The sequence below is a fragment of the Mustelus asterias genome, assembly GCF_964213995.1.
Source record: "Mustelus asterias chromosome X unlocalized genomic scaffold, sMusAst1.hap1.1 SUPER_X_unloc_3, whole genome shotgun sequence".
In the NCBI taxonomy this organism is placed as follows: domain Eukaryota; kingdom Metazoa; phylum Chordata; class Chondrichthyes; order Carcharhiniformes; family Triakidae; genus Mustelus; species Mustelus asterias.
In genome coordinates this window covers 2345-19678 of record NW_027595348.1, presented here as the reverse complement: position 1 = coordinate 19678, position 17334 = coordinate 2345, and the positions used below count along the sequence as shown (strand labels likewise).

The following is a 17334-nucleotide window of genomic DNA, read 5'->3' as shown; positions in this document are numbered from 1 at the left end:
ACATTTATACCTATCTGCAATAAACATTTACTTACAGGAAAGTTATGTTATATTCTCAAATATTTATCCCTAAGGAATATTTATACGTATCTACAATAAATATATATTTACAAGAACTAATTATATTCTCAAATACTTATCAACGACTTTTTTTTTAGACTCGAAATAGGCATGAACAAAAAGTCCTCATCTACAAACACAAACATTACATGCCTGGAGAAGTATTTGAGAGAAGTGAAAGAGGAAAGAGAGAAGTGTTTTTGGGTGGACATGCCTTGCTGATTGGGCTTTCCATTGACAAGTTGCAGAGGGAGGGAAAGGGGAAGGGAGGAGGCTCCTGTCACTCTCCCTGTGTCATTTCACTCACCTGTTATCCAGGTTCCGGGGCCTGGCCCTGCTCGCCTATTTAAAAAGAGGGGGACCAGCTAGCTGAGCAATGTGGTGGGGTGAGTCAAGCTTGTGCAAACCATGCTCAGGATGTGCGTGCTGCTCGCCTGCTTGGCTATAGTCAGCCCTCTGGGCGCCCTGGGGGCGATGATTGAGTGTGCCCCCTGCAATGAGGAGCTGATGGCTGCCTGCCACCCCCCCAGGGGCTGCGAGCTGGTGAGAGAGTCCGGCTGTGGCTGCTGCCTGACATGCGCGCTGGCGGAGGGAGCGGCGTGCGGGGTTTACACTGAGAGTTGCGCCTCTGGCCTCAGGTGTGTGCCCCGCAGCGGGGACAAGGCGCCGCTGCAGGCGCTGCTGCACGGTCGGGGAGTGTGCCGCAGCCTCAAGCGGAGGAACCAGGTCCAGCCGGCGGGTGAGTGAATAAGCAGCCACTGTACACAACTGCCTTCGGATAGACAGAGGCTGTTATTGAGCTGAATGTATTACAGGTCAATTTCATATTGATTTATTTTGTCACATGTATTAGTAGACAGTGAAAAGTATTGTTTCTTGCACGTTTTACAAAGCATACTGTTCATAGAGAAGGAAAGGAGATGGTGCAGAATGTAGTGTAACAGTCATAGCTAGGGTGTAGAGAAAGATCAATTTAATGCAAGGTAAGTCCATTCAAAAGTCTGACAGCAGCAGAGAAGAAGCTGTTCTTGAGTCTGTTGGTACGTGACCTCAGACTTTTGTATCTTTTTCCTGACAGAAGAAGGTGGAAGAGAGAATGTGTGGGGTCCCTGATTATGCCGGCTGCTTTGCCAAGGTAGTGGCACAGTGATTAGCACTGCTGCCTCACAGCGCCAAGGACTGGGGTTCGATTCCCGGCTTGGGTCAGTGTGTGGAGTCTGCACATTCTCCCCGTGTCTGCGTGGATTTCCTCCAGGTGCTCTGGTTTCCTCCCACAGTCTGAAAGATGTGCAAGTTAGATGGACTGGCTGTGCTAAATTGCCCCTTGGTGTCAGGGGGACTGGCTGGGGTAAATGCATAGGGTTAGGACCTGGGTGGGATTATGACTGGTGCAGACTCGATGGGCTGAATGGCCTCCTTCTGCACTGTAGGATTCTATGACTAAGTGTACACTGAGTCAATGGATGGGAGGCTGGTTTGAGTGATGGGACTGGGCTATGTTCACAACCCTTTGTAATTTCTTGCGGTCTTGGACAGAGCAGGAGCCATACCAAGCAGGATGTATCACAGCTTGGTATGGCTCCTGCTCTGTAAGACCACATCTGTAAAAGTCAACAGGGAAATTGCCATTCCCTTCAATTTCCACCATTCAGCTACAGTGCAAAATGGAGCAAACAGTGTCAGTGCGACAGAGGAGACAATTTTGAACAGTACACTGCCAGCACCATTGTAGTTAGTTGTCCGAAGGGTTTGATTTTAAATGAAGGTATCTGGGGATACTGCACCATGTGTGAGAGAATATTAACAAGTTTGCATTGTTTTAGTATCAGGAGATGGGGCTTCCCTCTGGAATCCCTTTTTTCAATCTCCTGTTGACATTTACTACGATGTGGAGATACTGGCATTGGATGTAGAAACTTGATGTCTGTGTCAATATGTGTGATCTTCTTGGAGATCCTCTCCTCTTGGAGCCGGCAGTTTGTGGTGTCGATGGTAACCACTTCTTACTACGACATTTACTATCACAGTGGGAACTGGGTCAGGTCACTCCAGAACAGTTGGCAGCACCTTCAAGGGAGGAGGGGAAAGGCTTCAACACTCAATGCATTTCCCGTTTGAATATCCCAATTCCATTAATTGTGCTGAAAAGTGGGAGGGGTGGAATTTTTTTAAACTGCAAATTGTAGGTGCAGGAGAGATTGGAATCTTAGAATCTTGACTGTGAGGAATTCTGCAGTCTTGGGGTAAGTGTTCAATGGGATGTGATCTCAGCACAGTGAGGATGCTGAGAGCGAGTCAAGATGTTACATGTACAGGCAACGTCCCCAGCATTAGTCATGTTGCCATGAAGCATTCCTCAGTCCTGTGCTGGGGTGGCAGCCTAAGTTCTGTGCTCAGGTCTCTGGAGTGTGCATTCTTATTGAGGTCTTCTAGGCAGCCACAACACTGGGTGCAAAAGCTTCCTCCTAAACAGTGATACTAACCATTGCAGCCGTATCTTCCGATTGCCATGAATGCAGAAATGGGCAGTGCAGCATCTCCTGGGTAAGTTCAGCAAGCTGAAGGGAGGTTCTATGTACTGAGGGGGAAGGCCTGCTCCCTTTATACAACAGCTGCCTTCATTGGCTAAGATTTTTTAAAGCTCTCAAATCTTTGCTTAGCACTGCTGCCTCACAGCTCCAGGGACCTGGGTTCGATTCCCGGCTTGGGTCACTGTCTGTCTGGAGTTTGCACCTTCTCCCCGTGTCTGTGTGGGTTTCCTCCGGGTGCTCCGGTTTCCTCCCACAGTCTGCAAGACATGCTGGTTAGGTGCATTGACCCAAACAGGTGCTGGAGTGTGGTGACTAGGGGATTTTCACAGTAACTTCATTGCAGTGTTAATGTAAGCCTTACTTGTGACTAATAAAACCTGTGTGGGTGGTCGGGGGCAGGAGTCGAGGGGGTTTGGGTGATTGGCAGTGGGGCGCCGCTTGTGGTGTTCAGATGGGTTTACCCAGCTGTTAAACTGTCTTAACCCTTCCAGGGTAAGTCTTGCGTATCTGACCCGAATCTTTACCCTTCCCGGGCAAGTTCCAAGCATGTCTGTGCCAGCACTTCAGCAGGGTCCCGTTGTGCATCTCCCAGCGTACTACACTGCTCGGGCAATAATAAGGTAGCTTTGCCGGTTTTGGGTGAGGAAATCTTGTGGAACTAAATCCGCTGAGTTCCCTCTGCTGACGAGAGCTGGTACTGCAATAAGATGTGGCGATGCCGGCGTTGGACTGCGGTAAACACAGTAACAGTTTTAACAACACCAGGTTGGACTTTAACCTGGTGTTGTTAAAACTGTTACTGTAATAAGAAGCAGTCCTATCCGAAGTAGCAGTAGTCCAGGACAGGAGTAAACTGGAGTTTGCTGAAGTGATGTGACTGGTGCCGTTTTTGTGCCAGAGAGTGTGTTGATGAAGACTGTGTGAAGTTGTTCTGAGTCAGAAACATGGGTGTTCCTTGCACTGAATGGGAGTGACTCCGAGCTCGCTACCTGACCTGGTCTGTTCATATTCCTGCAGGAAAGCTCCTGGATGGTGAGGAGAAATATTCCTTGGCAAAGAGGGAGCACAGTGGCAAAAACCATGGAATGCGGCTAGCAAATCCTAGCCAGCATTTGGCACCGAAATCGCGTCGAGGAAATCGCCATTCAAAGCCCACCATAGTCAACCCATCCAAACTCCCAGCTGTCACCACATCTGTGGCAGATTCTGAATATGTAAGTGCCAGGTTTTGTGGGGAGGGGCATTGGGGGGAGTGGGGTGCAGGGGATGAGCAATAGATTGAATTCCAGCAAAGCTTAAATTCCTGTTCAGGGGAGCTTGATGTTCGAGCAAGAGCAGCGGATGCTGGGAAAACTCAGCCGGTCTGGCAGCATCTGTAGGGAGAAAAACAGTTAATGTTTCGAGTGTGTTTGTCAGAGCTACAGAGGGATGAATGCTCCCCGAGAGGGGCTCCAAACTTAATCAGACAATGCAGAGTCAGCCCCCTGAAGGATAAGTACTCCACACCTATTTATTTTTCACCCAAGCAAGTCCGAAGAGGAGGCGAACAATCTTCCCCTATGGACCGCAGCCAAACTTGCTCTCCGACTTCAGTGGCTTTTCCACACAGGCAAATTTGGGGTTTCAAAATTCAAATCCGCTCACCAAAGCATGGAAGAGACATGGGAACACAGGAGCAGGTGGAGGCCATTTGGCCCTTCGAGCCTGCTCCATCATTCATTATGATCATGGTTGATTATCCAGCTCAATAGCCTAATCCTGCTTTCTCCTCATAGCCTGTGATCCTCATGGGATGAAAGGGCCTCTCTGACACACACGTGGCTCCAGTCGTTCCCTTACAAAAAATACTTTTTTGCAAGTTTAGACATTCTTTGCTTCAGGAGTTTTCGTTTTTTTGGGAGGGGAGGGGGGAGATTCCCCAGACACACACAACTCGGCTCACACGCTTTCAGAATGGTATCGATCAGGCGGTGGGACCTGCCCACTATCTTGAATGAGAAGCGGCGCAAAATGACGCGCAATGACGCAAAACGAGGTGAAGTCGAGCTGGAAAGGCGCAAACCGGAAAGGGCGGCACAAAAAACTGCGCAGCTTCAACACAGTGACTCAAAGCAGCGGCACTTGCTGCAAATTCCTTTTTAAAGCGTTGCAATGGAGGGAGAGGGGGGAATGACAACCAATCTGTACTCAACACAGACAATGACGTTGTCGATGTGAGTCTAATGGTTGTAATTGTGAATTCTAGCATGTGTTCCTGTGTCAGCTCCCGTACATGTAAAAGGATTGGCTCACCATAGCAGTTGTCTTGGATATGTATCTGTCACAACACCAGGTTAAAGTCCAACAGGTTTATTTGGTAGCAAAAGATTTGGACTTTAACCTGGTGTTGTGAAACTCCTTACTGTGTTCACCCCAGTCCAACACCAGCATCTCCACATCATGTATCTGTGAGCAGGGCTATTCCTTGCAGTCATAGCTTCTGACTCCAGTGTGGAGCTCTGATGGACAGGAGGAAGAGACAATGTGGCCTTTGGTATTAAGGCAGTGTGATTGAGCTGATGAGTGGCAGTGAGAGTCTCCGGGATCATTGCTTGTAGTACATAACCTTGCAATGACGACAGTCTTTGAGTTGTGGAATCTGTAGGTGATGCTGACTGTTATGGGGGAATCGGGACAGTGGTGTGCAGTCAAAAGTAGCCACGATGGATAGCCTTGTGCTTTCCATAAGTACAGGTTGACATATTCAATCTCTGCCCCACCAACCCTGAACATTATTGTGGCCAAACTTGTAAATGACTCTATGAAATAGTGTTTGCTTAATGCAGAACCCTGAAGGTGCTAAGCTACTAGCTAACTCCATTGCTATTGCTCCTGATTTTCTACTTGGACAGAATTCTCAGTGTGATGACAGAAATGCGGGTGTGAGGAACATAGGAGGAGGCCATTCGGCCCCTCGGGCTTGCTCCACCATTCAGTAAGATCAGGTTAATCTGGTTGTGGTCTCCACTCCACTTATCTGTCCCTCTACTCTGTTGTCAATCAACAATCTATCGAACTCAGCCCTGATAGAGAGAGATTTTATATATATCTCATGACTCCGCCTCCACTGCTTTTGAGGGAAAGAATTCCACAGATTAATGACCCTCAGAGGAGAAAAAACCTCATCTCAGTCTTAAATGGGAAACCTCTTATTCATAGACTGTGTCCACAACAACCTCCTGATATCTACCCTGTCAAATCCCCCCAGGATCTGATACCTTTCAGTAAGATCACCTCTCATTCTGCTTAAAATTCAACTTTTCTTCATAGGTTAACCCCTTCATCCCAGGAATGAGTCTAAGTGAACCTTCCCTGAACTGCTTCATAGAATCCAGTAAGAAGTCTCACAACACCAGGTTAAAGTCTAACAGGTTTATTTGGTAGCAAATACCATAAGCTTTCGGAGCGCTGCTCCTTCGTCAGATGGAGTGGAAATGTGCTCTCAAACAGTGCGCAGAGACACAAAATCAAGTTACAGAATACTGATTAGAATGCGAATCCCTAAAGCCAGCCAGGTCTTAAAGGTACAGACAATGTGGGTGGAGGGAGCATTAAACACAGGTTAAAGAGATGTGTATTGTCTCCAGACAGAACAGCTAGTGAGATTCTGCAAGCCCAGGAGGCAAGCTCTGGGGGGTTACTGATAATGTGACATAAATCCAACATCCCGGTTTAGGCCGTCCTCATGTGTGCGGAACTTGGCTATCAGTTTCTGCTCAGCGACTCTGCGCTGTCGTGTGTCATGAAGGCCGCCTTGGTACCTACTCTTGCAACTCGGCCAACGTTGTCTACCTGATACGCTGCAGGAAAGGATGTCCCGAGGCATGGTACATTGGGGAAACCATGCAGACGCTACGACAACGGATGAATGAACACTGCTCGACAATCACCAGGCAAGACTGTTCTCTTCCTGTGGGGGAGCACTTCAGCAGTCACGGGCATTTAGCCTTGGATCTTCAGGTAAGCGTTCTCCAAGGCTGCCTTCACGACACACAACAGCGCAGAGTCGCTGAGCAGAAACTGATAGCCAAGTTCCGCACACATGAGGACGGCCTAAACCGGGATGTTGGATTTATGTCACATTATCAGTAACCCCCACAGCTTGCCTCCTGGGCTTGCAGAATTTCACAAGCTGTTCTGTGTTAATTCCTAGAAACCCTACAGTACATTGAGGCCAGTCGGCCCATCGAGTCTGCACCGACCACAAACCCACCCAGGCCCTACCCCCATATCTACCCACTTATCCCTCTAACCTACGCATCTCAGGAACTAAGGGCAATTTTAGCGTGGCCAATCAACCTAACCCGCACATCTTTGGACTGTGGGAGGAAACCGGAGCACCCGGAGAAAACCCACGCAGACACGAGGAGAATGTGCAAACTCCACACAGACAGTGACCCAAGCTGGGAATTGAACCCAGGCTCCTGGAGCTGTGAAGCAGCAGTGCTAACCACTGTTACCGTGCCACCTGTCTGGAGACAATACACATCTCTTTAACCTGTGTTTAATGCTCCCTCCACCCACATTGTCTGTATCTTTAAGACCTGGCTGGTTGTAGGATTCGCATTCTAATCAGTATTCTGTAACTTGATTTTGTGTCTCTGTGCACTGTTTGAGAGCACATTTCCACTCCATCTGACGAAGGAGCAGCGCTCCGAAAGCTAATGGTATTTGCTACCAAATAAACCTGTTAGACTTTAACCTGGTGTTGTGAGACTTCTTACTGTGTTCACCCCAGTCCAACGTCGGCATCTCCACATCATAGAATCCATACAGTGAAACTTTGTTACTTATATATTCCATTCCCTTTTGCAATAACCTCCAGCCTGAAGTGCTCCTTGTCCAAAGGCCGCTGCTGTTGGAGGGAGCTTGTAATGGCAAATTGACTGGGGCCCATGTGTGAAGCTCTTTCGTGTGCTGAGGGCATTAAGTCAGTCGGGTTTCTAAATCTGCCCCAACTTCCTCCAGTCCACCAGGTAATAACCTGCCGAGTCCAGATAAGATGTTGCTTTAGGTGGACCGTACTGAGGTATCGACTGGGCCAGAGAAAGCTCAGACAGCAGGGCAAAGGCATGCATTGTAAATTGGATGAAGAAAAAATAGCTGCTTGCAAGGGGGGGAGAATTGGGATGGACATTTTACTCTGAGCATTTGGGATAATATGCTGTATCGTGGAGGTAATCTTCCTGGAGTTGGTAGCTGAGCACTGAGAGCAAAAAATTACAGCACAGGAACAGGCCCTTCGGCCCTCCAAGCCTGCACCAACCATGCTGCCCTGACTGAACTAAAACCCCCTACCCTTCTGGGAACCATATCCCTCTATTCCCATCTCATTCATGTACTTGTTAAGATGCCCCTTAAAAGTCACTACCGTATCCGCTTCCACTACCTCCCCCGGCAACGAGTTCCAGGCACCCACCACCCTCTGTTTAAGAAAAAAAAAAAATCTGCCTCGTACATCTCCTTTAAACCTCGCACCTTAAACCTGTGTCCCCTAATAGTTGACTCTTCCACCCTGGGAAAAAGCTTCTGACTATCCACTCTGTCCATGCCTCTCATTCTCGTAGACTTCTATCAGGTCGCCCCTCAACCTCCGTCGCTCCAGTGAGAACAAACCAAGTTTCTCCAACCTCTCCTCATAGCTAATGCCATCCATACCAGGCAACATCCTGGTAAATCCTTTCTGTACCCTCTCCAAAGCCTCCACATCCTTCTGGTAGTGTGGAGACCAGAATTGAACACTATATTCCAAGTGCGGCCAAACTAAGGTTCTATAAAGCTGCAACATGACTTGCCAATTTTTAAACTCAATACCCCAGCCGATGAAGGCAAGTATGCCTTCTTGACTACCTTCTCCACCTGCGTTGCCACTTTCAGTGACCTGTGTACCTGTACACCCAGAGCCCTTTGCCTATCAATACTCTGAAGGGTTCTGCCATTTACTGTATATTTCCTATCTGTATTAGACCTTCCAAAATTCATTACCTCACATTTGTCCGGATTAAACTCCATCTGCCATCTCTCCGCCCAAGTCTCCAACTGATCTATATCCTGCCCTATCCTCTGATGGTCCTCATCGCTATCCGCAAATCCACCAACCTTTGTGTCGTCCGCAAACTTAGTAATCAAACCAGTTACATTTCCTCAATCATTTGTATATATTACAAACAGCAAAGGTCCCAGCACTGATCCCTAAGGAACACCACTTGTCACAACCCTCCATTCAGAAACACACCCTTCCACTGCTACCCTCTGTCTTCTTTGACCGAGCCAGTTTTGTATCCACCTTGCCAGCTCACCTCTGATCCCATGCGACTTCACCTTCTGCACCAGTCTGCCATGAGGGACCCTGTCAAAGGCCTTACTGAGCTCCCCTTCACAAAACCATGTTGCCACTCACTGATACGTCCACTTATTTCCAAGTGGGAATAAATCCTGTCTCGAAGAATCCTCTCCAATAATTTTGAGAATCCTCTCCAAAAAGAGGCTTTAATGGGGCAAAGAACACGATGGGCTGCAGTGGCGAGAACGGGGGGGGGGGGGGGGGGGGGGTGGGTGGAAGGGTTGGCTTTTGATTGATGAATGAGCCTTTGTCACCAACTTGACTTTGGATTTGAACAGATGAGTTTTTTCTGTACAAAGGGCCCGTGCCGTAGAGAAATGGAATCAATCCTGCAGGACCTGAAGCCGGAGTTCTTCCGCAGCCCAGAGGACATTTACATCCCGAACTGTGACAAGAGAGGATTCTACCGGAGCAAACAGGTAAATAGTGATCCGAACACAACCTGGTACGTAGCTTGTCAATCACACTGAGAAGCCCCTCACCTACCGGTGGTGAAAATCTAAAGGGAAATGGTATGCAATGGGAGCAAGAATAAGACAGTAGGAGCTGGACAGAACAAGGGACCACAGTCCCTGCCCCATCAGCTAAAACACTGGGGTGGAGAGGGGGAGAAAAAGGGTGAACTACAGGCCAGTTAGCCTCATGTCAGATGCCAGAAAAATACTGGAATCCACACTGAAGGAAGTCTTAACAATGGACTTGGGCTATCATTGCATAAAAAGTCAATGTGCTTTTAAGAAAGGAAAATTGTGTGATGAACCTTGCGTTTTCTTTGAGGATGTAACCAGTAGGGTAGATAAAGGGGAACCAGCAGATGTAGTCTATTGAAGGCCTTTGAAAATCCAGGTAAGGTGTCACACAAGTTTAATAACTGAATTGAGGGTTCATAGATTTGTTCATAGAGGATTGGTGAAGGGACCAGATGCATAAATGGGGCATTTTCAAGTTGGCTGGAGCCTTGGCTATTTACCATCTATATTAACCATTTGGAGTAATGTATCTCAGGCTTTGCGGACCATACAGAGCTGGTTGGAATGTAAGCTGTAGGGAGGACACAGGCTGCAGGTTCAGTGAGTGGGCAGAAAGGTGGCAGATGGAATATAACGTGGGGACATTGTGAGGTTATTAATTTTGGTCTAAAAATAACAATCTATTTTTTAAAGTTGTCAGAGAGACTTGTGTGTACTTGTACAAGGGACACAAAAAATTAACATGCAGGTATGACGAGCAATTAGAAAGGCAAGACTCGTCTTCCATCGCCCCGCTGTGCTCACTACTTTGGGCAGGAGTCCTGTCCCCTGGCGTTCAACAGATCCCTTCACCCAACTTCAGTATCCTCCCTCTTCCCGGACCCCACCCTCTGGCCTCCTCCCTCTTCCCGGACCCCACCCTCTGGCCTCCTCCCTCTTCCCGGACCCCACCCTCTGGCCTCCTCCCTCTTCCCGGACCCCACCCTCTGGCCTCCTCCCTCCCTCCCTCTTCCCGGACCCCACCCTCTGGCCTCCTCCCTCCCAGCTCTTGATCTTTTCATTAAAAACTATCGATGCAACATCAGCTGTCTCAATTTCTCTGCCCCCCACCATCGCCCCATCCAATCTGTCTGTCGCCCCCCCCTCCCCCTGCCAATCGCTCACTCCAACTTGTCTCCCTCTGAACTTACTGCACTCCATTCTCTTCGATCTGACCCTGATCAAACTTGCTGACAAGGGTGGTGCTGTTATCTGGCGGACTGACCTCTACCTCGCATAGGCTGAGCGTCAACTCTCAGACACTTCCTCCTACCTCCCCCTGGGTCATGACCCCACCACCAAACATCAAGCCATTGATTCCAGGACTGTCACTGAGCTCATTGCCTCTGGGGATCCTCCCTCCACAGCTTCCAACCTCAGTTGTGGCAACCTGCTTCTACCTTTCCCACAATCCACAAACAGGACTATCCTGGTAGGCCCATCGTATCAGCCTGTTCCTGCTCCGCTGAACTCATTTCTTCCTATCCTGACTCCATCCTCTCTTTCCATCTACATTTGTGGTTCCTCTGCCCTATTTCATACCAACAATGCCCAGTTTCCTGGCCGTAACCACCTGCTCTTTACTGTGGAGGTCCAATCCCCACCAAGAGGGTCTGAGTACTTTCCACTTCTTCCTTGAGCAGAAACCTGACAATCCCCATCCACCACCACTCTCCTCAACCTTTCAGAGCTTCTTCTGTCACTCAATGGATAGGTGTGGGGGTCACAGGGTAGTTGTCATGGGGGACTTTAACTTTCCAAATATTGATTGGAACCTTTGTAGGTCAAATAGTTCGGATGGGGCAGTTTTTGTGCAGTGTGTGCAGGAGGGTTTCCTGACACAATATGTGGATAGGCCGACGAGAGGTGAGGCCACATTGGATTTGGTACTGGGAAATGAACCGGGCCAAGTGTTAGATTTGGTTGTGGGAGAGCACTTTGGAGATAGTGACCACAATTTGGTGTCTTTTGTTATTGCAATGGAGAGGGATAGGGCCGTACGGCAGGGCAAGGTTTACAATTGGGGGAGAGGTAATTATGATGCGATGAGGCAAGAATTAGGGGGCATAAGTTGGGAACAGAAACTGTCAGAGAAAGGAACTAATGAAAAGTGGAACTTTTTCAAGGAACAAATACTGAGTGTCCTTGATAGGTATGTCCCTGTCAGGCAAGGAGGAAATGGCCGAGTGAGGGAACCATGGTTCACGAAAGAGGTGGAATGTCTTGTGAAAAGGAAGAGGGAAGCTTATGTAGGGATGAGGAAACAAGGTTCAGATGGCTCGATTGAGGGTTACAAGTTAGCAAGGAATGAGCTGAAAAAGGGGCTTAGGAGAGCTAGGAGGGGACACGAAGTCCTTGGCGGGTCGGATCAAGGAAAACCCCAAGGCTTTTTACTCTTGTGTAAGGAATAAAAGAATGACCAGGGTGAGGTTGGGGCCGGTCAAGGACAGTAGTGGGAACTTGTGTATGGAGTCAGTAGAGATAGGCGAGGTGATGAATGAATACTTTTCTTCAGTGTTCACCAAGGAGAGGGGCCATGTTTTTGAGGAAGAGAAGGTGTTACAGGCTAATAGGCTGGAGGAAGTAGATGTTCGGAGGGAGGATGTCCTGGCAGTTTTGAATAAACTGAAGGTCGATAAGTCCCCTGGGCCTGATGAAATGTATCCTAGGATTCTTTGGGAGGCAAGGGATGAGATTGCAGAGCCTTTGGCTTTGATCTTTGGGTCCTCGCTGTTCACGGGGATGGTGCCAGAGGACTGGAGAATGGCGAATGTTGTTCCTCTGTTTAAGAAAGGGAATAGAAATGACCCTGGTAATTATAGACCGGTTAGTCTTACTTCGGTGGTTGGTAAATTGATGGAAAAGGTCCTTAGAGATGAGATTTACGACCATTTAGAAAGATGTGGATTAATCCGGGATAGTCAGCATGGATTCGTGAAGGGCAAGTCGTGCCTCACAAATTTGATAGAATTTTTTGAGGAGGTAACTAAGTGTGTTGATGAAGGTAGGGCAGTTGATGTCATATACATGGATTTTAGTAAGGCGTTTGATAAGGTCCCCCATGGTCGGCTTATGATGAAAGTGAGGAGGTGTGGGATAGAGGGAAAGTTGGTCGATTGGATAGGTAACTGGCTGTCTGATCGAAGACAGAGGGTGGTGGTCGATGGAAAATTTTCGGATTGGAGGCAGGTTGCTAGCGGAGTGCCGCAGGGATCAGTGCTTGGTCCTCTGCTCTTTGTGATTTTTATTAATGACTTGGAGGAGGGGGCTGAAGGGTGGATCAGTAAATTTGCTGATGACACCAAGATTGGTGGAGTAGTGGATGAGGTGGAGGGCTGTTGTAGGCTGCAAAGAGACATAGATAGGATGCAAAGCTGGGCTGAAAAATGGCAAATGGAGTTTAACCCTGATAAATGTGAGGTGATTCATTTTGGTAGGACTAATTTAAATGTGGATTACAGGGTCAAAGGTAGGGTTCTGAAGACTGTGGAGGAACAGAGAGATCTTGGGGTCCATATCCACAGATCTCTAAAGGTTGCCACTCAAGTGGATAGAGCTGTGAAGAAGGCCTATAGTGTGTTAGCTTTTATGAACAGGGGGTTGGAGTTTAAGAGCCGTGGGGTTATGCTGCAACTGTACAGGACCTTGGTGAGACCACATTTGGAATATTGTGTACAGTTCTGGTCACCTCACTATAAGAAGGATGTGGAAGCGCTGGAAAGAGTGCAGAGGAGATTTACCAGGATGCTGCCTGGTTTGGAGGGTAGGTCTTATGAGGAAAGGTTGAGGGAGCGAGGGCTGTTCTCTCTGGAGCGGAGGAGGCTGAGGGGAGACTTAATAGAGGTTTATAAAATGATGAAGGGGATAGATAGAGTGAACGTTGAAAGACTATTTCCTCGGGTGGATGGAGCTATTACAAGGGGGCATAACTATAGGGTTCGTGGTGGGAGTTACAGGAAGGATATCAGAGGTAGGTTCTTTACGCAGAGAGTGGTTGGGGTGTGGAATGGACTGCCTGCAGTGATAGTGGAGTCAGACACTTTAGGAACATTTAAGCGGTTATTGGATAGGCACATGGAGCACACCAGGATGATAGGGAGTGGGATAGCTTGATCTTGGTTTCAGATAAAGCTCGGCACAACATCGTGGGCCGAAGGGCCTGTTCTGTGCTGTACTGTTCTAAGTTGTCCCACTTCCTGTGAATAGAAGGTTGGGTTTCCACATGGGCCCCAGTTTACCCTGTCTTTTTGTGGGTTATATGAAACACTCCTTGTTCCAGTCCTACTCAGGCCCGCTCCTGGAACTCTTTCCATTACAGCAATGACCATATCCGCTCTGCTTCATGCTCTTGCCTGGAGAATTGATCAATTTTGCTTCCAATTTCCACCCCTCTCTCATCTTTGTGAATCATATCTGACACTTCCCTCCCCTGACATCTGTCTCCATTTCTGGTGATAGACTGTCCACCAATACTCATTACAAGCCCACTGACTCCCACAGTTACCCCTCACCCTGTTTCTAGGGTGTTTAATTTAGATGGAGTTTAATTTAGACAAATGTGAGGTGATGCATTTTGATAGATTGAACCAGGGCAGGACTTTCTCAGTTAATGGTAGGGCGTTGGGGAGAGTTACAGAACAAAGATCTCGGGGTACAGGTTCATAGCTCCTTGAAAGTGGAGTCACAGGTGGACAGAGTGGTGAAGAAGGCATTCGACATGCTGTGTAGATTAGGGGGATTAATGGGGCAAAACAAAACATGGGGTTATGGGGATAGCCTGGGTGGGATTTGGGGCGGGGGGGAGAGACCATGCTGAGTTCTAAGGTCCATCCACCTCTGACCAGAAAATCCCGCCCAATATATTGGAAGTTATTGTCAGGAATATAGATTATTTTTGAATGTCTGTGGCTCAAGGAGATGATGGGAATGGTGTGAGGAAATGCTCCACAGTAAAGGACTCCAGAAACAACCCCACTATCCATGGCTGTGGTAGGTGGTGACCTCTCCTTCCTTCCTCCCCCTCAAATCAATGGTGTGACAGGGTCAAATAAACTATTTCCGCTGGGTGGAGATTCTGGAATTAGGGGACATAATCTAAACATTCCGGTCAGACTGTTTGGGAGAGACGTTAAGTATTTCTACACACATGGTGGTAGAGGTTTGGAACCCTCCTCAACACATGGCAGTTGATGCCAGATTTTAATGCTAATTTTAAATCTGAGGTGAATATTTGTTAAGCAAGGAAGGGATATGGGCCAAAGACAGGTATGTGGATTTGGGCCACACTTCTTCCATGATTGCATTGAATGGCAGAACAGACTCAATGGGCTGAATGGCTTCCTCCATTTCCTATGTGTGGCTCTGGTTCCACTTTGCCTGACAGTGGGTTTACACGCTGCATTTCAGAAGCTGGTAGAAGTGATAATGAAGCACTCTTGTGGCCAATGTTGTTCTGTCAGGAATTCTGACACCCAGTTTACCCTTGGCACAATTCCCAAACAGGACAAGATGCTGGGGGGGTGGAATTGGATTTTTGATTGCTCCACTGCCCTTTAAAATTCTGAAATCAGGTTTGTGGCACATCCACAAACTTAAGCAGTGTGGGCACGATGCCATATTGGTGAGGGGTTAGACAGACTGATAAAGGGGCTCAAACAGGAGAACTACCATGGTCCATCGTCCCTCTGCCTGGAGTACAAAAACTGCAGTTTTGGTCTCCATATTTAAGGAAGGATCTAGTTGCATTGGAGACGGTAGAGTGAAGATTCACTGGATTGGTTCCTGCGATGAGAAGCTGAGTAAATTGGGTGGATATTCTCTGGAGTTTAGAAGAATGAGAGGTGATCACATTGAAACATTCTGATGGGGTTTGACAGGATAAACACAGATTGTTGCCCCCTGACTGGGGAATCTGGAACACGGGACACAGTCTCAGGATAAGGGGCTGACCATTTAGGACTGAGATGAGGACAAATGTCTTCATTCAAGGGGTGGTGAATCTTTGGAGTTCTCTTTCCCAGAGAGATGTGGATGCTCCATCGTTGAATAGATTTAATACCAAAATAGACAGACTTTTGGTGTCTCAGGGAATGGGCAGAAAATGGGAAAGAGGCAAAAGATCAGATGATTGGATGGAATGGTGATGCAGGCACTATGGGCTGAACGGTCTACTGCTCCTATCCTATTTATTTATTATTGTCACAAGTAAGTTTGCATTAACACTGCAATGAAGTTACTGTGAAAATCCTCTAGTCACCACACTCTGGCGCCTGTTCGGTTACACTGAGGGAGAATTTAGCATGGACAATGCACCTAACCAGCATGTCTTTCAAACTGTGGGAGGAAACCCATGCAGACACGGGGAGAACGTACACACTCCACACGGACAGTGACCGAGGCTGGAATTGAACCCAGGTCCCTGGCGCTGTGAGGCAGCAGTGCTAACCACTGTGCCACTGCCCATCTGTGTCTTGGGCAGTGTTTATCAGTGAACTGACATCACTGGCATTGTCACATTGCTGTCTATGAGAGCAGACAGTGGCTGAAATATTTCCTACAATAACTAGACTTCTTTAGCTGGGAAGCGCATGGAGATCTCTCTGACAAGGTGGGAGGTGCAATCCATGTGTTTTGTTCCCCTTCCATGAATACAAGATGTGTTTTTTCTCTGTTTCCTAGTGCAAGCCCTCGAGAGGTCGAAAGCGGGGTCACTGCTGGTGTGTGGATAAATATGGCCATTCGCTTCCTGGGCCTGCCGGCAGGAAAAGGCCGATGTCGTGTGGGCAGAGTGCATCTTCTGAAGAGGTTGGATATTAATGGGTGCCGGGCAGCTCTCCCCTGAGGGTAGCACTGCCTGAAGTTTCCAACAGGAAGATGAATGTCTCCAATCAGCCTTGCTCGCTAGCTACAGCTCGTTCCTAGAAAGACCTCCTGGCTTTATCCTGGAATCACACATGCTGGAAGTAGTTTAGTTTAAAAATTAGAAAACGTGTGTAACAAGGTCTAATGAAATTTAACTTTAATTCTGATTTCCTGCTCATTCCAAGGGTGCTCCAGTGCCTGATACAAACACATCACATTGGCATGCTTTCCATGCCCTGTCGTTATTTCCAGCACAAACTAATGCAGTCCCGCTGGTGAAGATCTATCGAGTCATTAAACCCTGGCAGCTCATTGGCTGTTTATTGAGTGAGACATTGAAGGTTTTTAAATATTTCTTTACATATCAGCACTGTGCAGAAATGTTTCTGAACAGTTCAAAGGTCACTGTCCTGCTATTCCTCTTCAATTGTTTAATTTAATATTCTTCTCTTTTAAACTTCCCTGCTAAGTACAGGGTCAGGATATTTTTGGAGGCGATGCAAAGCCCTTCAGGTGTCTCTGTGGATCTGACTCAGTGTGGACACAGAGTCCATGCAACTTTACACCACTCCACAGAGCTCCATAAGCACTATGTATTTTTTTTTACTGGGAAAATTATGCAAGTATATATTTAAATTCCATGAACAGAAATAGTGAAATAGTGTCTAAAATCAGTAAATGGTTCTTTTGTGATAAATTGGTGTTGCTTATGAAATTTGGGATTTGTCCTTGCAATGTTTTATTTAATAAAATCTCGCCTTTTAACAATTTGCTTTTTAAATGTCACATTTGTCTTCTGGGTGGGGGTTTGGAGGCATAGAATCTCTGTGGGTAGAGTTGAGGAATTGCAAAGGTAAAAAGACCCTGATGGGAGTTATGTACTGGCTGCCGAGCAGTGGTCAGGATGTGGGGCAGAAAATAAATCAGGAGATAGAAAAGACATATCAAATAAACAATATTACAATAATCATGGGGGACTTCAATATGCAGG

At 47.5% G+C, this 17334-nt stretch overlaps 1 protein-coding gene across 1 annotated transcript; it reads left to right on the top strand.

The window, feature by feature from the left end:
• Nucleotides 1–424: 424 nt before the first annotated feature.
• LOC144491331 (insulin-like growth factor-binding protein 5) lies at nucleotides 425–17002 on the top strand. The gene is made up of 4 exons (XM_078208992.1): nucleotides 425–799; nucleotides 3609–3805; nucleotides 9273–9392; nucleotides 16161–17002. The coding sequence occupies exons 1-4, from the start codon at nucleotides 469–471 to the stop codon at nucleotides 16296–16298; spliced, it is 786 nt and encodes a 261-aa protein (XP_078065118.1). The 5' UTR covers nucleotides 425–468; the 3' UTR covers nucleotides 16299–17002.
• Nucleotides 17003–17334: the final 332 nt, after the last annotated feature.